The sequence below is a fragment of the Acipenser ruthenus genome, chromosome 50, assembly GCF_902713425.1.
Source record: "Acipenser ruthenus chromosome 50, fAciRut3.2 maternal haplotype, whole genome shotgun sequence".
NCBI classification, from domain to species: Eukaryota; Metazoa; Chordata; class Actinopteri; order Acipenseriformes; family Acipenseridae; genus Acipenser; species Acipenser ruthenus.
Genome location: NC_081238.1, coordinates 8,263,618 through 8,289,671, shown reverse-complemented (window position 1 = coordinate 8,289,671; position 26,054 = coordinate 8,263,618). Strand labels below are relative to the sequence as shown.

Genomic DNA, 26,054 nt, shown 5'->3' with positions numbered 1-26,054 from the left:
AGAGCTCCTGAGGAAACACTCTTACACCATGAGAGCCAGGGGCAGCTGGACATGTGAACTGATATAGAAAACAAGCAGAAGACACTCACACCTGTCATGGGTTACAATCACTGATCGTTTAGGGAAGTGTGAAAGGGATGTTCAGCTTGGGAATTCAGAGACACAATTTACAGAGATTCTTACCTTTCTTTGTATTGTTGTGTTTGCTGGTGTCAATCGCACTGTAAACGATGTCTTCAGAATCTGGAGGGACATTTAAAAAAATATATATTATCTTCAGTGTTGGTTTCATGCAATTTTAGAAATGAATGTAGATTCCTAGCTTCACTGTTATTTTTGTGTGTGAATAATGTGTTGGTGTCTCCTCTGTGTGTCAGTAACTCACCAGGTTGCTGTGCTTGGCTGGAGAGCTCTACTCCCCCTGCTGCTTGGTCCTGGTTCTGATCCGAGCGTTCCCTGTGACAGTAGTGAGATACACCAGGCTTGATCAGTTTCACTTCAGTAATGATTCCACACTCCCCTCCTCTCCATGTGTCACTGAAGACAAGCATGATTTTTTTGTATAACCAAATTATTAAAAATACTGACAATATTGTTAAATGGCAAATAGCTTCAGATACCATTGTAACAGTTTATATTGCTGTTAGATTGGAATGATGTTTGTATTGTTCTGAGTAGTGCTGAGAGCCACTGCTGAAGATTTGTATTGTTTCTGTGCTATGAGCTGGGAAAGTGCTTTAACTTGTCATTTCTGCTGCACTCTTGAGCTTCCTCATTCCCATAATACTGTCTCCATGGCTACCAGTAGCAGCTATTTAGTTTTATTATTATTTATTTCTTAGCAGACGCCCTTATCCAGGGCGACTTACAATTGTTACAAGATATCACATTATTTTCACATAAATTACCCATTTATACAGTTGGGTTTTTACTGGAGCAATCTAGGTAAAGTACCTTGTCAAGGGTACAGCAGCAGTGTCCCCCACCTGGGATTGAACCCACGACCCTCCGGTCAAGAGTCCAGAGCTCTAACCACTACTCCACACTGCTGCCCCACACAGACGTGTCATTTCCTGTCCAGTCTGCGTTGTGCTGAGGGATCGAGGGACACTACTGCTAGTCATGGACACCATTACCAGAATAAAGAAGTGTTTGTGAAGGTGGAAGAGAAGCTGGGATTGAACCCTCGAGTCATGAGAAATGCTTGTCAGTGCTGTAGTGGACGAGGACCCTGTCTGTACACATACTTGTGCTGACTTACCTCCTCTTACCACCGGTGATACACGGGAAACCTGCAAATGAATAACACTGTTTCAGCTTGTTTATGTACTGTAAGTGTCACAAACATGCTAAATGTCATGGGATTATTAGCTGTGCATATACAATTAGAAAATGCTTATTTTAAAATGCATTATCTTTAAAAACAGGCTTCTCAAAATATGATGGTAGTTATTTTTCACTAGAGGGAGAAGGAAGAAGCCAGAGTATGTGCCGTGACAGGACAAGCGAAACATGTAATAAAACACTGGAGTCTCACCTCTGATCTTGTGATAGAGGAGAAGCAGAGTGAACACAATGAGAAGAATCACAAAGAAGCCAACACTGAAGCCAGCAGCAGCAGCGCTGTGCCAGGACGCTGGGGGAGGAAGGTACAGGATCAGTGTGTGCTAGTGAGCTCCATACACCTTGACTGACAGGGCTGATTCTGCACAATGGGACTGGAACTGTTATGTACATGAGTTACTCCTGATCATGCTGCTTCAAGAGCTGCAATGAAGAAGCAGCCACTCTGCCACTCTAAGGACTGGGGTTGGTTTGATAAACCTCACCCATTCACAATAAGACACAGCTGGGTTTAATAGAATGTTACAGAACCAAAGAATGCCATGGTTGATGCAATACAGGGTGATTCCACAGCTCCTAAAAGCCAACTGTATCTTATCAAGACAGGCAGCATGTTGATCAAATCAATGCTTTAATTTCTTGTAAGTTTAATATTAACCAGGCAGCCCCTGCACACACACACTACAACACTGAATAGACTAACAGATCAGAAACACTCACAGTTCATTTTATATATTGTGACAACACAATGGTGTAACTCAATTACACACTGCTGGTAATTAATGGCAGTGCAGTTCTATGCTATCTGTCAGTGCTATCCCTGTACATAGATTGTGTTCTTACTTTGCACTTCAATGTGTAGCTCCTGGCTGCTCTTCTCCACTCCCTGTGACTCCACAGCACACGTGTAGCTCCCAGTGTGGCTCTTCTCAGTGATGGCTATGCTGTACAGTGCAGAGTCAGTGCTGTTAGTCACAGGCTCCCCGTCTCTCACAATGGTGTAGTGGAGTTCAGGGCGGGGTTTTTTTTTCACTGCTGCCTCACAGGTCAGGTTAAGAGCCTCTCCCTCCTTCACTGTGGCTCCTGGAGATGCTGTCAGAGTCACCCTGGAGAACAGAGCTATGAAAAGATGACATGAAGACAGGATAGTGATTGTGAAGCTGTCTGACCAAGATATTAAAATCAATCAGAACCAGTGTCTTGCATAGAGTGGGATTCACCAGAGCCCCCTGCTCCTTAGAGAGACAGAGGCAGTGCTGGTGTATAGAGGCTCCTTAGAGAGACAAAGGCAGTGCTGGAGTATAGAGGCTCCTTAGAGAGACAGGCAGTGCTGGAATATAGAGGCTCCTTAGAGAGAGAGGCAGCGCTGGAGTATAGAGGCTCCTGTAAAGGTAACACCAAATGTTTCAGTCAAGACAGGAACAAGCTATAAACACACCATTGAAACACCCCACAGCATTCTTCCCCCTCCCTTCCCTAGGTTCTAAACCCTTAGATATATCTGCATTGATAACACTGTGTAACAATTTTTTTTTTTTTTGGTTCCTGGGTAGTAAGTGTTATTTCCTAATTGCTTATGCCTCAAAAGTATAGAAAATGGCTATTCCCCACAAACTTTGCTTTTGTGACCAGGACAGTGATATTTTGAAATTTACCTATTTTCCAGAACATTCCAGATAGATTCAGTGCTGAGTAAACTTGGAGTAACTTCTAGAACTTTCTAGAACTTTCCAGTAATATAAATAGTAGTATAAATACAGGGGCCTTAAGCCCACCAGTTCAGTTTAGTTCCAGCTGCCTAAGTGGATACATATCTGCATTTTTCTGAGATGGCATCAAGAGGCTGCAAGCATCCGGCAGACGCATTTTGCTATGTCTGCGGCCAATTTATCAAGACAAGAGCGAAAAAGTACTCCGTGGAAGCATCTGCTAAGATGTGTGAGGCCTACAAGGCATATTTCGGCATGCCTGTCGGGGATCAAGACAAACCCTGGGCACCTCATTTCACCTGCGAGCACTGCAAAAAAAACTCTGGAAGGTAAGATGGACAATTGTTGCTCGGAATTTTATGTTATAAAATTTGTTAATTTTTAAAATTGTAAAAGTTTTTAATTTTAAAATGTTTTACAATTTTCAATGTTATTGAAAAAATATATCATATGAAAAATGTTGCGAGAATCTCTTACACATTAGTCATGGGTGAAATAAATGTATTTTTGTAGGATGGTACAGAGGGGAAAAGAGAGGCATGAAGTTCACTATCCCAAGAATTTGGCGGGAACCCACTGACCACTCAAGCAACTGCTACTGCATGGTGGACCCTTCCAAGCGGACCGAGTTCTCTGTGGGGAGGAACAACGTCAAGTGGGAGCCACTGGTGGACCCCTGGAAGGTGCTGATGCCACCACTGCACATCAAATTGGGCCTTATGAAACAATTTGTCAGAGCTCTAGATAAGGAGTCGGCAGCCTTCAAGTACCTTCAAGACTTCTTCCCTAAGCTGTCTGAGGCAAAGGTCAAAGCCGGTGTCTTCGTCGGACCACAGATAAAGAAGATCCTGGAGTGCAATGAATTCCCCAAGAAGCTCACTAGTAAGGAGAAAGCGGCTTGGAACAGCTTTGTCGCAGTGGTTCGGGGCTTCCTGGGCAATCACAAGGCCGAAAACTATGTGGAGCTGGTTGAGACTCTGATGAAGAACTACGGCACAATGGGCTGTAGGATGTCCCTCAAAGTCCATATCCTTGATGCTTATCTTGAGAAATTCAAGGAGAACATGGGAGCGTCCTCGGAGGAGCAAGGCGAGCGCTTCCACCACGATATACTGGACTTTGAACGCCGCTACCAAGGACAGTATAACAAGAACATGATGGGAGACTACATTTGGGGGCTGATTCGTGAAAGTGATTTACAGTATAATCGTAAATCTCGAAAAACTACTCACTTCTAAATCTTTTGTAGTCATTTTTGTATTACTTTAGTATAAATACATGTTAATTTAGATTCATATGTTGTTTTTTTCTGACTTTATGTGAACGAAAAGACAAAGACAAAATTCACCCGGTTTCTCATTGGAAATAGGTAAATTTCAAAATATCACTATCCTGGTCACAAAAGCAAAGTTTGTGGGGAATAATAGCCATTTTCTATACTTTTGAGGCATAAGCAATTAGGAAATAACACTTACTACCCAGGAACAAAAATTGTGTTACATAGTGTAATCTGCAAGTCATTCAAACACCACTATGAAGCATAATGAGTTGAGTCCTCACTACAACAGTGTTAGTCATGAGTTTAAACCACACTCTCAAATCATTCAATACATATTTTTTTCTTGGTATTGAAGAATGAGCAATGAGATTGTCCATTTTAAAAATAATATTTACTGTAAATAGATATGCTTTGTCATGGTATTGCGTGGTAGAGTAGGTGAGAAACTTCAATCTTAATAGATAGAGAGACATAGAGAGGAATATAATTAGAAATCACCTCTAGCAGAACCAAACAGCACCCCCTACTGCTGAGGGCAAAGCTTTAGTGAAAAGGAAGGAGATTCTGTATTACTCACCAGTTACATTTACCCAGATGGGATCGCTGTATTGTGAGTAAGACGTGTTCCTGCCCCGTCCAGCTCCACACCAGTACTCTCCACTGTGGGACAGAGCAGCAGCACTGATTGTGTATCCGGCTCCAGTTCCACTGCTGCTGTCAGTCTGGTACACTGGAGCTCCCTGCCTGTCTTTGTACCAGAGATATCTCCAGCCACCAGAGCCCCCCTCAACCACACAGCTCAGGGTGACCGTGTCTCCTTCAAATATCTCTCCTGCAGGCTCCCAGGACAGTGCAGGCTTTGGTCGTCCCTCTGAAATACAGAAGATGACAAATAAGGACTCACGTTTCCTTTATTCCTGAGTGGCTGTGGACAGCACTTCCCTAGCAAGATAGCTGTGGGGTATTATGTTCAGTGGAGACTATTTTTACTTGTATTAAATAAAACTGTTACTTGAACATAATGAATAATTACAACACAGTACAGGGAGTCACTTTAATGTACTTGCTAATATAAGTAAAGAATTAACAAACATTGCTAAGAATTTGTTTTACAAAAGTGTCTTGAATCTCCTGAATTACTAAGTAAATATTGCAAAAGCAAAGTCATTAGATAACATACTACAAAGTGATCTACAAATGAATCTACAAAGTGGTCGTTCTGGAAGTAGATCTCTTACTATTGTAAAGCTCTTGTATGAACTCTTTTGTAGCTTGCAGGCTGCAATCAGTAATAATTCTGTTAGACACAAAGTCTGGGTGAAAGACAGGACTAAAGAATCACCCTGGAGCACAGAATGAATAGAATCGAATTATTGTTTCATATTAATGCAGACCAATCAGAGAAAAGCAATGTAGAGTTCAATAGAGTTTTTAAACCTCAACTTCTGGGAAATAACACTGAAGGTTATTATCTAGTACAATCTAATATAAATATTGAGCACACTGGAATAATGATCCCAAACAATTCAATTCAATAGGGGTTCTCACTGAGGGGTAAACACCTGTTATAGCTTAATATAATCATTGCTCTTTATACCACAAGCCTTGCAGTGTTGGACATGTTACGTTGTAGTTTGTTAAAGATTTATAATGAAAAATATCAAACAATCTCCCTCTTTCAGAGTGGAAGAAATTACCAGACACCCCAAGCCCTCATCAATCCCACTTTGATATGCAATGCTTTGGAAAGTGCTGACACTCCAAGCCCTCATCAATCCCACTTTGATATGTAATGAAAGTGCTGCACACCCCAAGCGCTCATCAATCCCACTTTGATATGTAATGAAAGTGCTGCACACCCCAAGCGCTCATCAATCCCACTTTGATATGTAATGAAAGTGCTGCACACCGCAAGCCCTCATCAATCCCACTTTGATATGTAATGCTATGGAAAGTGCTGCACACCCCAAGCGCTCATCAATCCCACTTTGATATGTAATGAACGTGCTGCACACCCCAAGCGCTCATCAATCCCACTTTGATATGTAATGAAAGTGCTGCACACCCCAAGACCTCAATCCCACTTTGATATGTAATGAAAGTGCTGCACACCCCAAGCGCTCATCAATCCCACTTTGATATTTAATGAAAGTGCTGCACACCCCAAGCCCTCATCAATCCCACTTTGATATGCTATGGAAAGTGCTGCACACCCCAAGCGCTCATCAATCCCACTTTGATATGTAATGAAAGTGCTGCACACCCCAAGCCCTCATCAATCCCACTTTGATATGTAATGAAAGTGCTGCACACCCCAAGACCTCAATCCCACTTTGATATGTAATGAAAGTGCTGCACACCCCAAGCGCTCATCAATCCCACTTTGATATGTAATGAAAGTGCTGCACACCGCAAGCGCTCATCAATCCCACTTTGATATGTAATGAAAGCGCTGCACACCCCAAGACCTCATCAATCCCACTTTGATATGTAATGAAAGTGCTGCACACCCCAAGCCCTCATCAATCCCACTTTGATATGTAATGCTATGGAAAGTGCTGCACATTGGGTCTGAACATTTGCAGTAGAAAATGAATGGGAGAAACAGAGCAGGAAGACTGTTTGAAGGGTCTTGGGGTTACAGTGGACCATCTTGCCAATGTGGAAAGGCATACATAGTGTGTCAGAGTGGTAAACCAGGAGTATATCAGTCTCCTTATTAAAGGGCCATTTTCCCACGATTTATGCTGGTTCTGCTGCAATTACGGTGGTGAACCACTAGAGGTCATCACCACATTAGAAAGATATTTACCTGTGTTAATTATATAATAAGGTCTAATTAACAAACCACTAAGAACAGGTGTTTTATTTAATCATTGACAGTTGTTAATTAGTTGAATATTTAAACCTCGACGGAACAGAGGTCAACAATGGAATTAGCAGTTGCTGCGTGGGTGTATGTGTGCTAAAATTCTGTGTGTACAAAGAAAAGGGATTCTTTTGTAAAACTGTGAAAATGGAAAACCAGCCTAACAGGGAGGGATGACAAGAGTTTAGTTAGTCCTCGTGAGTCAGGCAGGATTTTCTTTTGTTTGTTTAGTTTTCCTGGAATTGTTTAAAACTTTGCTTTGATTTATTTTCTAATCGTATTGTTCTTTTGTCATTTCCACACTGCCAGCCACGCTCCACAATCGCTACAAGTGCAAAATTGACAGGAATATTTACAGCAGCTGACAAACAGGTACAAAAGAGAATCAGAAACAAATGAGACTGAAGCTGAGAATCGGATAACAAGTGATCATAATGGAGTCCCGTCTTATAATTGCTAGCGGTTGCAAACAGGAGTAAGAAAATACAATTTTCTTGTGCTTATTTACAGCGGGGAACACTGAAGTCCATTAAGATCTCTTAAAGAGAAGACTGAACTTACCTCTCACAGTCAGTGACACAGAAGCACTCCTTTTCTTCAGCCCCGTCCCTGCTGCCTCCACCTCACACTGGTATCTCCCTGTGTCTCTCAGCCCTGCCGCTGGGATTGAGTGCTGATCCTGTGATCCCGCTCCTCTCACAGTCCCATTGTCTTTGCTATAGCGGTACTGCAGCTGTGTGCCCTGTTTATTTATGTGAGCCCCACACTGCAGAGTCACAGCCTCTCCCTCCCACACTGAGGCACCAGGTAGCACTGTCAGAGTGGGTGTGCTGAACAGCTCTAAAGAAACAGAGAGAGAAAGAGGCATTTAATGATAAACAGGAATTTGCTTTTTAAAATGAAATTAATTAAAACGCAGTAAATAAATCAGCCAAATAACTGTACATGCTTTTAAAACCACTTGTTAGGATGTACCTACTTTACATGTGCATGTGTATCCCAGAGGGACATGAATACCTTCCCAGTGTGTGTCTGTGAAAGGATAGAGGCAGACAGAGAGGGGGTACTCAGTGTCACTGATGAGAAGGCAGGAACAGTTCAGTGTAGATTGAGGAATCCTCTCAGTGTGTGAAGGTGACAGAAATGGAATGGAAGGGCAGACAGCACTGACACCGATGAGAAGGAAAGGGCGGAGGAGCAGTGTAAATAGAGGAACTCTCTCAGTGTGCTTGTGGTACAAATGCAGGGAGAAAGAGAGGGGGCAGGGCAGACAGCACTCAGGTAGGAAGGCAGTCGGGAGACAGAGAGCCCCGTCTGGAGTCTACAATAGAGGAGAGGATCAGAATGTTAGAATTCAGAGTGTTTGAAATGACTTACCTGATACTCTCAGTGTAAGAGCATTGCTTGTTTTAGAGTACGATGGGTTACCTGTCCTTTCACCTTTACAGGTATATTCCCCACTGTGGTCTCCAGTAGCAGAGCTAATTGTGAATCTGTCACCATCTATACTGCTGTAGTAATCCTGGGTTACTGGACCATTCCTCTCAGCTTTGTACCATGTGAATCTCCAGTCAGTGTAACCCGCCTGAACCTGACATCTCAGTGTGACTCTCTCTGATTCGTATATCTGTGTCCATGCAGGCTCCCGGGTCAGGACAGCCTGGGGTCGTTCTGTAGAGACAGAAGATGAGAGAAGATCAGACAGCGCTCAGCACTCCTCTCCCTCTCCTGTTTGTATCCTATATTGTTCCACAAGGAAATACAATAGAATCTATCTATTATTATTATTACAGTATTCCAACACTCAGTACTCTGTGAGAGGGATTCATCTTTTAAATATCTAATATGACAGACCACGGTCCATCCGGATTTCAATGTACATTTCTGTCATTTCTGACTGAAGCAGACAACAAATGAATACTAAGCAGCGTTTTTAACCCCATCTTGTTATTCCCTTTACTGACATTATCACAGGCCCCTTTTTATTGTATGTAAAAATAATGTGATATCTTGTAACAATTTTAAGTCTGCTAAGAAATTAATAATAATAATGATGATACTTTGCTACTGCTTTGATTTTTAATATAATAATATAACTCACATGACTTACATGTTTAGTATCTGTGTCTTTCTTGGCTATTCTGTTTCATACTGTGTGTGTGTCACAGTAAAGTGAACAGGTATGTATTCTATTTAAAACTATTTCATTTGGGCAGAATCTCTTCTGTGGTATAATCTGCAGTGTAATAATGTATAGGACCAATTTCTTATATCCAATCTGTACCCCCCTGTCTAGGGAGGGGTTACACATGATTAAAGATACAGTTTGCAATGACAATACACATTCTATTACTACCACAATCAAACAGAAATACATTTGGAGAGGAAATAGGGCTTGAGCATAACTAATGACAACTGTGACAGGCAGAGGCCCTGCACACTGAGGAAGGCGGGTTCAAGGGGTTCAATCATAACTCATGACAACTGTGACAGGCAGAGGCCCTGCACACTGGGGAAGGCGGGTTCAAGGGGTTCAATCATAACTCATGACAACTGTGACAGGCAGAGGCCCTGCACACTGGGGAAGGCGGGTTCAAGGGGTTCAATCATAACTCATGACAACTGTGACAGGCAGAGGCCCTGCACACTGGGGAAGGCGGGTTCAAGGGGTTCAATCATAACTCATGACAACTGTGACAGGCAGAGGCCCTGCACACTGGGGAAGGCGGGTTCAAGGGGTTCACTGTTTTATTAATGGAATTAGGGGCACCTGTCTGCGGTTAAGGCGGGTGTATATAAGCAGGTCAAAAGGTGGGTCTCTTGTCTGTGTGAAGGCTAAGGCCTGGGGAGAGAGACCTGTGTGGGAACCTGAAGAGAAGGCACTGTGTTTAATGCTTGTAAAGTACAGGTGTTTTGTTGCTGGTAAACCGCTTAGCCGTCCAGTTGAGTAGTTAGGACTTGCAAAGTTTAATAAGCACTCTTTGGTGTGGCCTCTCTCTGCTTTATTACAGCTTCTACACTACTCAGAGTATGAGACCAGGAAGAGCTTTCATATCAGAAAACTGCCAGGACCCGTTACTTCAGCACCTGAGTTGTGTTGAGAACATTAACACAGCTGGAATAGACTCCAGTGTGAATGTAATTGTGAGACATTACAGACAGAGAAGGGGGTGAGGACTCTCTCTGTTAGAATGAACCTACCTCTCACTGACACCCGCACCTCTGCAGAGTCACATTAACACAGCTGGAATAGACTTCAGTGTGAATGTATCTGTGAGACATTACAGACAGAGAAGGGGGTGAGGACTCTCTCTGTTAGAATGAACCTACCTCTCAATGACACCCGCACCTCTTCAGAGTCACTAGAGTAACAGGAGCCTCTCATCCTCCTCCATGCTCTGCACTTGTAGGACCCCTCATCACTCTTTGAAACACGATCCACACTCAGCTCTGTGCCAGCCTGGGACTGTAATACTTCATTATCCTTATAAAAGTCAACCCTGGTAGCTGTATAACCTGTGCGGACACGACACCTCAGAGTCAGAGTGTCTCCCTCAATCACAGGCTGGGGAGGAGTCTGCAGGATCATCCATTGATCTGAAAAGACAGAAAGAGTTCAGATCAGCAGGGCTGAGAGACGGATCAGGATTGAGGAGTCTGCAGGATCACCCATTGATCTGAAAAGACAGAAAGAGTTCAGATCAGCAGGGCTGAGAGACGGGTCAGGATTGAGGAGTCTGCATGATCACCCATTGATCTGAAAAGACAGAAAGAGTTCAGATCAGCAGGGCTGAGAGACGGGTCAGGATTGAGGAGGCTGCAGTTTTACACACACATGTTTGTAATGCTCTTTTATCTCATCGTGTTATAATTTATGATTCCCTGTTATGAGCTATATAAACTTCCTACAGAGTGGAAAAAAAATATATTAGGAAACAATTTCCCAAGTGTAGATCTAAGGCTCTTTGAACCCCAAAAGACTGAACATAAGACATGAATATGAAATCCTGCAACAGGGTCTGTCACTTTGTAGGAGCTCATATGGAATCTTTCAAACACACGGTTCTTTGCGTAAGACACAATGTTAGAAATCCCAACATCTGGGATCTGGATAACTGCAGAGAAAAAGACAAGCCAGCTCTCAAGTGCCAGGGCTGGGGTGTGTGTGTGTGGGGGGGGGGTTGTGTGTGTGTGTGTGTGTGTGTGTGTGTGGGGGGGGGTAGGGGGATGGTGGGAAGGTGTCTTAGGTTTGCTATTAAATCATTTGAAACCTATTTATGCCCAATTTGCCCAGCTGCTATCTGAAAACAGCAACAATTCATACTGACTGGAGATCCAGAGACAGCTTTACTCATATCAGCAAACCGATCAGTAGCTTACAATACCCTCTCAGCCAATCAGAGTGCAGGATTATTCAACAGGGTCTGAATATTATCTAGAATGTAAATGACTTACTGGACACAGCTAAGGTGACAGCATTACTGCGCTCCTGTCCTGATGCAGACTCACACCAGTACACTCCACTGTGGGAATTCTGAGCTTTACTGATTGTGCAGCTGTCCCCATATCTACTCCTGTATTGATCACTGCACCCTGCCTCTTCACGTCCATCTCTGTACTGTTTAAACCCCCAGTCAGCAGAGCCCCCCTCCATCTCACAGCTCAGGGTGACTGTCTCTCCTGTGAATATCTGTGCCCAGGCAGGCTGCAGGGTCAGGACAGCCTGAGGATGACCCTCTGAAACAGAGAACAGGATAGGATTAGGACACATTCCCCTACAATCAGTTAGGAGACAGATTCCAGTCCCCCAGCAGCATCTCTGCAGTGATACAGGAGGAATAGCAGCATTGTGACCCATTGCAGGCTCTACTTGTGATACAGTAGGAATAGCAGCAGTGTGACCCATTGCAGGCTCTACTTGTGATACAGTAGGAATAGCAGCAGTGTGACCCATTGCAGACTCTACTTGTGTGTTTTGAGTGAAAGGAATTCATGAGGAATCTCTCTCAATATGATAATGGAAGTCTGGTTAAAATCTCCAGTCGGGCAGCAATTAGTCCAGTTTACTGTAGCAGGATTATTCCTGTTAAACTTTGTTTGTAAATATTTTTAATGATTCAGTAATCCTGTTTAAGATAAGGTGGAAGATTACTGTTCTTAAAAGGCATCCAAACATTCTGTCTCTAACAGTGTTATATCACTCAATATAGATTAATAGACACATTATATTGCTTACAGTGTATAAGGGGTCTGTATTGAGGGCATTGCTCTGTATTCAGCTGGGTTAATAAACTCACCAGACAGTTACTGTAACAGGATCACTGTGTAAATAAACTCACCAGACACAGTTAATGTCACTTTATCACTGAGCTGTGAGTAGAGTGGTTGATCTCCTCTTTGTCCTCGACAGCAGTACTGGCCCTGGTCAGATACAGCAGCTGCAGTGATTGTGTAGCTGTCACCAGTTATACTGCGTCCAGCAGTCTGGAGCACTGGAGTGTCCTCACTGTCTTTGTACCAGAGATATTTCCAGCCAGCAGAACCCCCCTCAACCCCACACCTCAGAGTGACTGTCTCCCCGGTGAATATCTCTGGGAATGGAGGCTCCAGGGTGAGTGTAGTCTTGGGCAGCCCTGCAGAAACAGAGAAGATGAGAGAATTAGAATCTCTATTGCAGAGAGAGAGAGAGAGAGAGAGAGAGAGAGAGAGAGAGAGAGAGAGAGAGAGAGAGAGAGAGAGAGATACTGTTAGTGTGCAGTATCAATGGAGTCACCAGCATATGACATTTCAACAGAGGAGTCAAATTACTGGCAAATATAAAAAAAATACAAATGGTTAGAAATGCTGATTATTCTGTAAATATATGAAATATTCTTATATTTCAATTCATTGTACCTGAACTGCAGTATCAATGCAGTTGCAATGGAGTCACCACCAGGGGAAGCACTGCATTCAGTACTCTGTGCGAGGGATTCATTTTTAAATATCTAATATGACAGACCACGGTCCATCCGGATTTCAATGTGCATTTCTGTCATTTCTGACTGAATTGGAGAACAAATGAATACTAACTTTTAACCCATCTTCTGATTACCTTTACTGACATTATCACAGGTCCCTCTTTTATTGTGATGGGATGTTTGGCTCCTCCCCTGTGTTTTACATTAATGTGAGTTCAACCACAACACATGAAGTACAGGAAGCAGCAGAAACATTATCTGTTGTGATGTCTTTGAAATATCTGCATGTTCCAAACTGAAGTCTAAGAGACTAGAAACAATACAAGCTCTTCTACAAAAGAACATGAGAAAATCACTGCCTGTCTGGTCACTGGAAACCCTAACACTTGTTCTCACTCATTTAAACTGAGTTACATTCATTACTGTGTTGTTTCAAATTGATGTATTCATCAAGAAGCACTTATGTAGTTGAATTGGTCAGCAGTCAGCCAATGTAATATTCTTATCAAAGCATTCCAGCAATACCACACACAGCCTCTAGGTGGAGCACAGTATGGCACTGTAATGGTGTTTGATGGAGTCATTCATTGTTTTATTTAACAAAGTTAAATTGTTATAGTGGACAGAAGAAAAGGAAAGATGATTTCAGAAATGTGTTTTTTTTATTGATCATCAGGAAGCAGGATGAGAATCTTTACCAGTCTCTTCACTTTGTGTCTGCCACAGCCAATTTTCAACACACAGACCTAACATGAAAAGTGTCATTTCTCAAACCAGCTTCATGCTTTTCAACCATGAATTGTAAATCCTGTTTTTAAACTGTGTTCACATTGTGAACTGTTCTCTTACCTTCATACTGTCTGGAGCAGCTCACTACAGTCAGCACTGAAAAACACAAAAGAGACAGTCAGGGACTAGACCCTTATAAAAGCACCACAGTCATGTTGCTGTTTCCAATGCTTTTACCATTGTTATACCGTGCTCATCAGTTATAGGTGCCTGCCATACATACATGTAACATGTGCTAACATAGGAAGAAGTAAGAGACAGCGCCATCTAGTGATCGGACACTTTTGATCAGGTTTCATTCTCTTGTTTTGTTAGTAACACACTGCTGTGCACTACTTGGTGCTGGTGTATATAACAATATAAAGACACTCTAATCTAGCCTATATTAAATATGTATATGACAGGCAGCTCCTGAACTCATAGTCAAAACACCTTAACACAGACTTACCAAATAATACAAACACAAGATTTGAGTCATTTCAATAAGATCCCTGTGAATGATTGTAAAGGTGAGGGAAGAGTAAAAACAAAGCAAGACAATGTCACATAATAATAATCCTTCATTAACTTGGACACACGCATGGGGTTTAGGAAACTGACAGATCTGTAGCTGTAGTTCAGTATTCATACTGATTCCAGTGTTCATAGTGAAGAGAAGAAAGCAGACTTGAGTTGTGAATTCAGTTCAATAATGGGTGTGATAAGTGTAACAGGGAGAAGGCTGGGCACACACTGTCAACCACACACACCACAGGTGAGCATCTTAACCCCTATGTAAAAGAACCAGGCTCCTCTGCATGTGTGCTTATAGAGCTTTTAACCTCATCTCACCAGCAGGGGTCAGAATCCACAATGGCAGTGCATCACACAACACTGCCCGTTACACTGGCAGCACGATTATCTATTAGTTTATTAATTATAATCCACCAGGGTGAAATGATTCTGTTCTTTTGCAGTAGAGGTGTGTGTCGAGTGGTACATGACTAAAAGCAAAACATAAGATCTATTTTCATAAAAACAATTATCACAAAAATAAATCGGTAAATACACTAGGAATGTTTTCTAGCAGTACTCAGAAATTATAACATTTCAATTGAAATGACAAGCATGGACACAGACCTGTGAAAAACAAGACATTAAAAGATAGCAGACCACAGGACTGGACCCATACTGCAGTGCTTCCTCCCTCCCACGCTAAGCATAGCTTTCACATTACTGACCACTTCCTCAGCTAGTACATCCTACAGCACTGATGCCTCCTCAGCTAGTACATCCTACTAGAACAGTTTCATGAATATCAAACAGACTGAACAAAAATACCAAGTCTTTTACTCTGAATAAATGTTCATGGAGGGTAAATGTTGGCAATCAATGTCATAAAACTAGAAACAAAAAGTATTTCAGTCAGATTTTCCATTCAGCTTTCAGAAAGCAATAAACACAGGAGACCTGCAATCACTGGGTAATGAAATGAAAAAAAAAAATACTGGGAACTAGCTGTAACAATATAGATATTGTTGTGGGGTACTTTGCATTGAGCCACAGTTGTGGATGGGACAGATAAAAATGTAACACCGGAAGCAAGATTAGTCTTTAGAAAAGGTTCTGAGTTGCAAGCATGCAAGTGACAGTGAGTGCTGACAACAAACTGGTAAAAAAAAGAAATAAAGAAATGCTTGCCCCTAATACAGACGTGCTCAAATTTGTTGGTACCCTTACAGCTCATTGAAATAATGCTTCATTCCTCCTGAAAAGTGATGAAATTAAAAGCTATTTTATCATGTATACTTGCATGCCTTTGGTATGTCATATGAATTATTGCTTATTCTAGAAAGATATTCTAAAATGGCCTGGACACATTTGTTGGTACCCCTTAGAAAAGATAATAAATAATTGGATTATAGTGATATTTCAAACTAATTAGTTTCTTTAATTAGTATCACACATGTCTCCAATCTTGTAATCAGTCATTCAGCCTATTTAAATGGAGAAAAGTAGTCACTGTGCTGTTTGGTATCATTGCGTGCACCACACTGAACATGGACCAGAGAAAGCAAAGGAGAGAGTTGTCTGAGGAGATCAGAAAGAAAATAATAGACAAGCATGGTAAAGGTAAAGGCTACAAGACCATCTCCAAGCAGCTTGATGTTCCTGTGACAACAGTTGCAAATATTATTAAGAAGTTTAAGGTCCATGGAACTGTAGCCAACCTCCCTGGGCGTGGCCGCAAGAGGAAAATAGACCCCAGATTGAACAGAAGGATAGTGCGAATGGTAGAAAAAGAACCAAGGATAACTGCCAAAGAGATACAAGCTGAACTCCAAGGTGAAGGTACGTCAGTTTCTGATCGCACCATCCGTCGCTTTTTGAGCGAAAGTGGGCTCCATGGAAGAAGACCCAGGAGGACTCCACTTTTCAAAGAAAAACATAAAAAAGCCAGACTGGAATTTGCTAAAATGCATATTGACAAGCCACAATCCTTCCGGGAGAATGTCCTTTGGACAGATGAGTCAAAACTGGAGCTTTTTGGCAAGTCACATCAGCTCTATGTTCACAGATGAAAAAATTAAGCTTTCAAAGAAAAGAACACCATACCTACAGTGAAACATGGAGGAGGCTCGGTTATGTTTTGGGGCTGCTTTGCTGCGCCTGGCACAGGGTGCCTTGAATCTGTGCAGGGCACAATGAAATCTCAAGACTATCAAGGCATTCTGGAGCGAAACGTACTGCCCAGTGTCAGAAAGCTCTGTCTCAGTCGCAGGTCATGGGTCCTCCAACAGGATAATGACCCAAAACACACAGCTAAAAGCACCCAAGAATGGATAAGAACAAAACATTGGACTATTCTGAAGTGGCCTTCTATGAGTCCTGATCTGAATCCTATCGAACATCTATGGAAAGAGCTGAAACTTGCAGTCTGGAGAAGGCACCCATCAAACCTGAGACAGCTGGAGCAGTTTGCTCAGGAAGAGTGGGCCAAACTACCTGTTAACAGGTGCAGAAGTCTCATTGAGAGCTACAGAAAACGTTTGATTGCAGTGATCGCCTCTAAAGGTTGTGCAACAAAATATTAGGTTAGCGGTCCCATCATTTTTGTCCATGCCATTTTCATTTGTTTTATTATTTACAATATTATGTTGAATAAAAAATCAAAAGCAAAGTCTGATTTCTATTAAATATGGAATAAACAATGGTGGATGCCAATTACTTTTGTGAGTTTCAAGTTATTTCAGAGAAAATTGTGCATTCTTCGTTTTTTGTGGAGGGGTACCAACAAATTTGAGCACGTCTGTAAGTCAAGCATTAGTTTGATTTAACACTTTATTTCAACAGGAAGTGTCAGTGAGCTGCTGTATCTACAGTTTAGACCAGTTCAAAAGGGCCTCTGCAGCCAGTGGCAGTGTCAAGCCCCCATAAATGTATAGTAACAAATGTCATTAATGTGCCTCAAAACAACCATGCGTATGAGACAGAATGAGTTAATGGAATGCATTCAAATTAGGTTCAGGTTTTTTTATATAGTATTCCAAAAAACAACTAATTAAACATACACACATGCATATCTATTGTTTAATTTTTTCTTTTTTTCTTTTTTTTTCATTTCTAGTTTTTTTTTAATGTTTCTACTGTTTGGATATATGTGATGGACTCGCCCCCACAACACCTCACATGCACAGTTCACCCTGAGTTGCTGTGATCACAAGTTTTTGAAGACCCTGACATTTTGTTCTAGTGCTTTAATTATGAAGGTAATTAAAAATGCCTTACAAACAATGTTTCATTTTCTTATTTCATAAAAATACCGATCTGAAATGGCAGCAACGTGAAACAACTAGCATTATTTTTAATGAGAAATGTGTATATATATATATATAAGAAAAAAGAGAAAAGGATATTTCAGGTACTTAAAAAGGTAGAATAATTGATGACACGCAAATTCGTGAAGCGTTCCATATTTTTCTGATAATTGATTTGTAATCACAGATTCAATTACAAACACAAATGCACTCGCTACATTGTTCAGATACTGATAAGCATGGTTTACAGCACTGACAAATATAACTTTTATTAAACCATTGCAGACTTTCTCTTTGTTTGAATTCATGCTGTACTGTCTGTACAAGAAAACTTGTGATCACATGAGCATTCCCTTTACATCTTTGTATACCTAACAAAAACAGACCTCAAAGTTATGTTTGCTTGTGCTATAATCACAGTTGTCTGATTCCCAGAGAGATTAATGAATTTTATGATTAAGTATCTATGAAGAATTACAACTTAATTTTTCTGCAGTGTGTATTTTTGTCCTTTCTATTTATTTGTATTTTTGTAAGTTCATTTTGTATGCGTTTGTGTTTTTGTATAAATCTGTCTAACTGGGTGTGGCGGAGTGTCCCGCCCATATTATTTGTGTTATTTTTTGCGGCGCGGATAAAAGCGCCGCGTCTTTTATTATTATATTTAAAAACCCCGTGAGGATGCATGGCTGATCAGCTACTGATTATTTAACTAGCTGACAGTCATGCATCCTTACCAAACGCGTGCAGACTCTGGCCGAGGGGTAATAAGATAATTAACAACTCGTTAATCCCTCGGCCAGAGTATATAAACCTGCAGCTCTCTGCACTCGGGGTTGAGTGTAGAGAGGAGAGTACGGGAGAGCGGAGAGAGAGAGCGCGAGTACATATAAAATTAACAATTGCTATATTTAAACAAATATACTTGTTTCTATTTGTTTGGCCATCGCGCCTTTTTGTTTTGTGTTTTGTTCATTGTTTAAATCTTTTGTTTTTGTTTATTTGATTAATTAAATACGCTGAACGCAATAGCATTCAGCTTCACCCGCCCATCCACTGTTGTTTGGTTTCTGTACTTCCTGGTCCGTGACGTCATCACACATCACCACTGCGAGCCAGACTGCCACACTGGGGTCCATTTATAGCAGTTGTTGTGTGTGTGTAATGATCTGTAATTGTATATATTTGTGTGATTCTTGTTTATAGCAGTTGTTATGTGTGTGTAATGATCTGTAATTGTATATATTTGTGCGATTCTTGTTTATAGCAGTTGTTATGTGTGTGTAATGATCTGTAATTGTATATATTTGTGTGATTCTTGTTTATAGCAGTTGTCATGTGTGTGTAATGATCTGTAATTGTATATATCTGTGTGATTCTTGTTTATAGCAGTTGTTATGCATGTGTAATGATCTGTAATTGTATATATTTGTGTGATTCTTGTTTATAGCAGTTGTTATGCATGTGTAATGATCTGTAATTGTATATATTTGTGTGATTCTTGTTTATAGCAGTTGTTGTGTGTGTGTAATGATCTGTAATTGTATATATCTGTGTTGATTCTTGTTTATAGCAGTTGTTATGTGTGTGTAATGATCTGTAATTGTATATATTTGTGCGATTCTTGTTTATAGCAGTTGTTATGTGTGTGTAATGATCTGTAATTGTATATATTTGTGTGATTCTTGTTTATAGCAGTTGTCATGTGTGTGTAATGATCTGTAATTGTATATATCTGTGTGATTCTTGTTTATAGCAGTTGTTATGCATGTGTAATGATCTGTAATTGTATATATTTGTGTGATTCTTGTTTATAGCAGTTGTTATGCATGTGTAATGATCTGTAATTGTATATATTTGTGTGATTCTTGTTTATAGCAGTTGTTGTGTGTGTGTAATGATCTGTAATTGTATATATCTGTGTTGATTCTTGTTTATAGCAGTTGTTATGTGTGTGTAATGATCTGTAATTGTATATATTTGTGCGATTCTTGTTTATAGCAGTTGTTATGTGTGTGTAATGATCTGTAATTGTATATATTTGTGTGATTCTTGTTATGCATGTGTAATGATCTGTAATTGTATATATCTGTGTTGATTCTTGTTTATAGCAGTTGTTATGTGTGTGTAATGATCTGTAATTGTATATATTTGTGTGATTCTTGTTTATAGCAGTTGTCATGTGTGTGTAATGATCTGTAATTGTATATATCTGTGTGATTCTTGTTTATAGCAGTTGTTATGCATGTGTAATGATCTGTAATTGTATATATTTGTGTGATTCTTGTTTATAGCAGTTGTTATGCATGTGTAATGATCTGTAATTGTATATATTTGTGTGATTCTTGTTTATAGCAGTTGTTATGCATGTGTAATGATCTGTAATTGTATATATCTGTGTTGATTCTTGTTTATAGCAGTTGTTATGTGTGTGTAATGATCTGTAATTGTATATATCTGTGTTGATTCTTGTTTATAGCAGTTGTTATGTGTGTGTAATGATCTGTAATTGTATATATTTGTGTGATTCTTGTTTATAGCAGTTGTTATGTGTGTGTAATGATCTGTAATTGTATATATTTGTGTGATTCTTGTTTATAGCAGTTGTTATGTATGTGTAATGATCTGTAATTGTATATATTTGTGTGATTCTTGTTTATAGCAGTTGTTATGTGTATGTGATGATCTGTAATTGTATATATTTGTGTGATTCTTGTTTATAGCAGTTGTTATGCGTGTGTGATGATCTGTAATTGTATATATTTGTGTCATTCTTGTTTATAGCAGTTGTTATGCATGTGTAATGATCTGTAATTGTATATATTTGTGTGATTCTTGTTTATAGCAGTTGTTGTGTGTGTGTAATGATCTGTAATTGTATATATTTGTGTGATTCTTGTTTATAGCAGTTGTTATGTGTGTGTAATGATCTGTAATTGTATATATTTGTGTGATTCTTGTTTATAGGGCAGCAGTGTGGCGTATAGGGCAGCAGTGTGGCGTAGTGGTTAGGGCTCTGGACTCTTGACCGGAGGGTTGTGGGTTCAATCCCTGGTATGGGACACTGCTGCTGTACCCTTGAGCAAGGTACTTTACCTAGATTGCTCCAGTAAAAACCCAACTGTATAAATGGGTAATTGTATGTAAAAATAATGTGATATCTTGTAACAATTGTAAGTCGCCCTGGATAAGGGCGTCTGCTAAGAAATAAATAATAATAATAATAATAATAATTATAGCAGTTGTTATGCATGTGTAATGATCTGTAATTGTATATATTTGTGTGATTCTTGTTTATAGCAGTTGTTATGTGTGTGTAATGATCTGTAATTGTATATATTTGTGTGATTCTTGTTTATACTTTGATGCACTGAAGCGCATTGAACTGTTTTTGACCTTTTTTTTTTTTTTTAAATATGTACAATAAAATAAAATGATAAAAACTGCACTTGGTTTCATCCATGTGGAGATGCCGATGTTTCCGTACATGTGGAATATTTTGGTGTGATGCATTTTACTTGACCACATGTGATGTTTGTTTTGAAACGTTTAAAAACCTTTAATAGAAACCTGGTAGTTGTGTGTTTATTGTTCATGCTCCTCCAAAGAGTGAATATTTACATTCTGATTTGATTAATGATTAATTTGATTAATAAACTAATAAATACTTAAAGAAAAGGTAGATTTTTTTACCACTTCTTGCTGCATATTTCACTTACAAATATTTTTTGAAAACGTTTAATTATTACAACAATCACCAGAGATTGTAACACATGGTGTCACAGTAACTGTTAACCTCTATCTACAGTATTAACCCAGTAAAGACACCGTTAACCTCTATACAGTATTAACCCAGTAAAGACACCGCTAACCTCTATACAGTATTAACCCAGTAAAGACACTGTTAACCTCTATACAGTATTAACCCAGTAAAGACACTGTTTGGAGGTGTCACAGTGACTGTTAACCTCTATACAGTATTAAACCAGTAAAGACACTGTTAACCTCTATACAGTATTAACCCAGTAAAGACACTGTTTGGAGGTGTCACAGTGACTGTTAACCTCTATACAGTATTAACCCAGTAAAGACACTGTTTGGAGGTGTCACAGTGACTGTTAACCTCTATACAGTATTAACCCAGTAAAGACACTGTTAACCTCTATACAGTATTAACCCAGTAAAGACACTGCTAACCTCTATACAGTATTAACCCGGTAAAGACACTGTTTGGTGGTATCCGTTATTAAAATGACCTAAACAGTTATAATTGAACACTCCGATCCCGTTGTAACAGATATGTGATAGAACGATTCTGCATACCTCTTTTTATAGCAATTATTTAAGAATCTATCTCTTAAAAAAATCTAAAACATGTAAAAGAATGAAAGTACCGGTAATGTTATTTTTAATCAGGAGTTGAGTGAAGGTGCTAAAATCTATTAGGAAAAATAAATAAAATTAAAGTTTTAGTAATTAGAAATATCTAGACTAGACGTGTTAGTGCTGATGGTGTGGTTGTTCAGTAACTTGTTCACAGTGTGTTCATAAAGTTTATTCAGAGTAATCAGTCTGCATCCAGTTGTTTGATTTCTACATCTTGTCATTCAAACCGGAGACTAGCTGCTATCCCTGCTGTGCTGACTGTATCACCGCTGACATTGACAGACAACATTCAGAGGGTGTGACGAGAACAGAGACCTTCTTTCATCAAGCAGAACAAGGTCAAATACAGAACATAAAACAATACTAAATATATATTTGCACAATCACCCTGTGGCACAGTTATTTTCTCTGTTACACCCAAATAGAGGCTTGGTCTCTGTGCTTTACAAATATTTTATTCTTTATAAAACAGACCCCCTACCAAATTACCAGCATATGGAATAGAGAGTTAGCAAAATCTGATTTTACTCCAGACTGGGAACAAATATGGGATCATATTTTTATATCCTCAAGAAATTTGGCACAACAATTAATACAAATTTTAAATTTGCCCACAGAGCTTATGCAACCCCACATAGAAGATACTAAATGAAAATATTGGGAGACCCCCTTCTGTCATGGGTGTACACAGGGTGCAGTCGGCACCTATCTTCATATGTTTTGGGTGTGCCTCAAGGTCCAGCCCCTCTGGAAATTTGTTGTGTTAGTACTGTCTGGTCTGATTGATGATCAGGTGCTGCTGTGCCCAGGAATACTCCTTCTGGGTGACGATTCACAACTTGAAATTCACAGAATGTCAAAACGCTTGTTTCTTGCTGGATTGACTGCAGCCAAGAAGGTGATCTTGAGGGCATGGGTAGAGCCTGATATTTCTCTTCTCAACGTTTGGTTATATTTTTTTCCTGAGATTATTTTATTAGAAAGATCCACGGCGAGGCTACATTTATCCAGTTTGGCTACTCTAAATTCATGGTCGACGGCAGCTGATGTCATAGCTGAGCACATTCTCAACGGGGTTTCCCATTAGGCAAATTGCTCTACACACTGCTTTATGATATATTGTATTAATTTCTGTATGTCTGTATGCAATTGTATATTTATTTTTGTCTTAATTTATTTGATTTTTTCGTTTCTTAGTGTGCTTTTTTTTGTTTTTTCCAATTGTGTCTGTTCTTTGCTATTATGATAATGTTAACAATAAAAAATTGTCCACAAAATATATATTTTGAATGAATGAAATACAAGCCGCTGGTTTTCAGGTTCCTATAATTTATTGTACATCGCAATCAATTTAGCAATCTAAGAATCCTTGCGCACACATGCGTTTTATTCTTTAGCATGCTTCCTTGTCATTTACCGTGTTAGGCTATACTTTTACCATGGACCATGCAGTACCACACTTCCATTTCATTTACCACACATTGGCTTGTTTTACTACACTTTACTACACTTTTACCATGACACTACCATGAAAACACAGTGCTCCTCACTTCCCTGTGCTTTACCATGTGCTTCCCTGCTTCACCATGCATACAGTGTGTTTCACAATACTCTATTTCATTTACCTGGCTTGCACACTCTGCTTTTACCATGACATTTCCACAAGACACCACCTCAAAATACAGATTTTGAATTACGATCAAGTCTTCAAACCCAGAATCTTTCACTCTAACTGTCCCCAAACCAGATGGATAATCAGCAGCATGTTTAATAAAGCACCAGCAATAATACTTACATATCAGTGCAGCGAGTTCACAAGCCTGCATTCTGTCTGGAGACACTTTCAGAAAGCGGAGCTCAGTGTAGAAACTTCAGTTTAGAAGCTGTAGACATATCGGTTCCTCCCACTGTGCCTATTTATTAAATGACCACAAACCTGTTTCTAATGCCTTTTTTTTTGTCATCTGACAGAACATTAGCCACGTGATGTCATTTTCGGGAATATTTATTTTTACACTTAGCACCTAACAACTTCTTCATTATATTTAAGAAGTTTAAACTTCTGTTATCCAGCTGGCTGCTGTAAGCATGAACCCTCCAGAGTCTCTAATGGAAATGTAGGAATGTGCTGCCACTCAGTAGTTGGGGTGGGTTTAAAGTATTGTAACGATCTTCGCGTCGTCAGTGAAGTAAGACTCGGGGAGACCAGATGGGATTCCAAACAAACTGACAGGACAGCGAATCCCTGTCTGGGGCCGGGGTTCACTCCAAAATAATAAGAAAGTTACTGCCCTCTCACTTCAAGGTCTTCATCTCACTCTCCCTCACATGCACTCTCCTTTCTTCTCACGCACTCTCATTCTCTTCAGACTCACTCTGGGTTCTTTCACTGCTTCACAGCTAGAGGCCTTCTCTCGTGCCTCCCTCCCTGCTTCACAGCTAGAGGCCTTCTCTCGTGCCTTAAAATCTATCAACTTCTTCATTATATTTAAGAAGATAAAACTTCTGTTAACCAGCTGGCTGCTGGAAAACAAGAACACTTTACTCAAAAACTAGTCTGGTAAAACCACTGTTCAACTGAGGAGATTAAAAAACTTCTCTACACAGAGAGTGCTGACACGCACACAGGCACACACACAAACAGGCATACACAAACACACACAGTACAAAACTATAGTAATGACACTATTGTTCTGTATAAATCTACACTTATATAAATGTTATATTGTTCAGTAGAAGTTTATAGGAATGTCTATCAAACTTATATAGAGTCTTGTCAATTGTACCTACACCTCAAAGCAGAAATCTGACAAATATTAATGATTATATATATATATATATATATATATATATATATATACACACACACACACACACACACACACACACCACAGCTTTGCAACAGATCTTTGTTAATCTAGCTGAATAAATAAATAAATGAATGAATGAATGAATAATTCCTGGGGGATGCTGCAACCCCAAAAAGTCAGTCACAATAATAATAATCAACTAAACGAAAGAAAATAAATCAACATATTTGTCTACTGCTTTACCTTTCTACATGAATCTGTGTATATAATCAGTTTATCATCATACAATATCAAACTTATCTAGAATTGTCTTTATTTTGCCATGTTCTTACCATGGTTTTCTTTTACAGTTAACTTTTCTAAGGAGCAGAGCAGACCCATCATCTAAAGATGATTGAGGGTGTGTTTGGTATGAAGCTGCTCAGCTCAATCTCCCCTTTTCAGAATCCCCTCTTGGCAGTTTAACAGGGGGTGCAGGGCTGCATTCCAGTATTCAGGCTCAATTTAAACCCTGCCTGCCTTCACTTCCTCTCTCTAACCACACAAACGTATTTCCTTCTCAGAAATAAACACAGAGCTGACTGACCACAGAAAAGGAGAAGTGTGTTCTGTTTTTGAGATGACATCTGCAGTGAACAGCACTGTGAGCTCCACTTTGTATCTATAATACAGATCTATCTAGAGATCAATCTACAGTAAACCCTGTATACACACACTCATCTGCAGTGAACAGCACTGTGAGCTCCACTTTGTATCTATAATACAGATCTATCTAGAGATCTGTATCTACAATAAACCCTGTATACACACTCATCTGCAGTGAACAGCACTGTGAGCTCCACTTTGTATCTATAATACAGATCTATCTAGAGATCAATCTACAGTAAACCCTGTATACACACACTCATCTGCAGTGAACAGCACTGTGAGCTCCACTTTGTATCTATAATACAGATCTATCTAGAGATCTGTATCTACAGTAAACCCTGTATACACACACTCATCTGCAGTGAACAGCACTGTGAGCTCCACTTTGTATCTATAATACAGATCTATCTAGAGATCAATCTACAGTAAACCCTGTATACACACACACTCATCTGCAGTGAAC

At 39.8% G+C, this 26,054-nt stretch overlaps 2 protein-coding genes across 2 annotated transcripts in view; one reads left to right on the top strand and one right to left on the bottom strand.

Annotated features, from left to right (window-relative positions):
• LOC117965878 (zinc finger protein 501-like) overlaps nt 1-26,054 on the top strand; it is a 628,111-nt gene that overhangs the window by 274,674 nt on the left and 327,383 nt on the right. The window lies entirely within an intron of this gene.
• LOC117965854 (Fc receptor-like protein 2) lies at nt 146-23,988 on the bottom strand. The gene is made up of 13 exons (XM_059015551.1): nt 23,929-23,988; nt 14,011-14,046; nt 12,541-12,834; nt 11,657-11,938; nt 10,532-10,798; nt 8,579-8,872; nt 7,763-8,041; nt 4,910-5,203; nt 2,188-2,463; nt 1,538-1,636; nt 1,262-1,292; nt 386-456; nt 146-243 (listed from the first exon to the last, which is right to left on the bottom strand). Exons 1-13 carry the CDS (start codon nt 23,957-23,959, stop codon nt 155-157), a joined length of 2,343 nt encoding a protein of 780 aa, XP_058871534.1. The 5' UTR covers nt 23,960-23,988; the 3' UTR covers nt 146-154.

Coding starts and splice junctions, on each gene's coding strand:
- LOC117965854 (XM_059015551.1), bottom strand. CDS start 23,959: ATGCAGGCTTGTGAACTCGCTGCACTGATAT. Junction 5,204..7,762: donor TGTGTCACTGACTGTGAGAG/GTAAGTTCAGTC, acceptor TCTGTATTTCAG/AGGGACGACCAAAGCCTGCA. Junction 244..385: donor CAGCCAAGCACAGCAACCTG/GTGAGTTACTGA, acceptor ATGTCCCTCCAG/ATTCTGAAGACATCGTTTAC.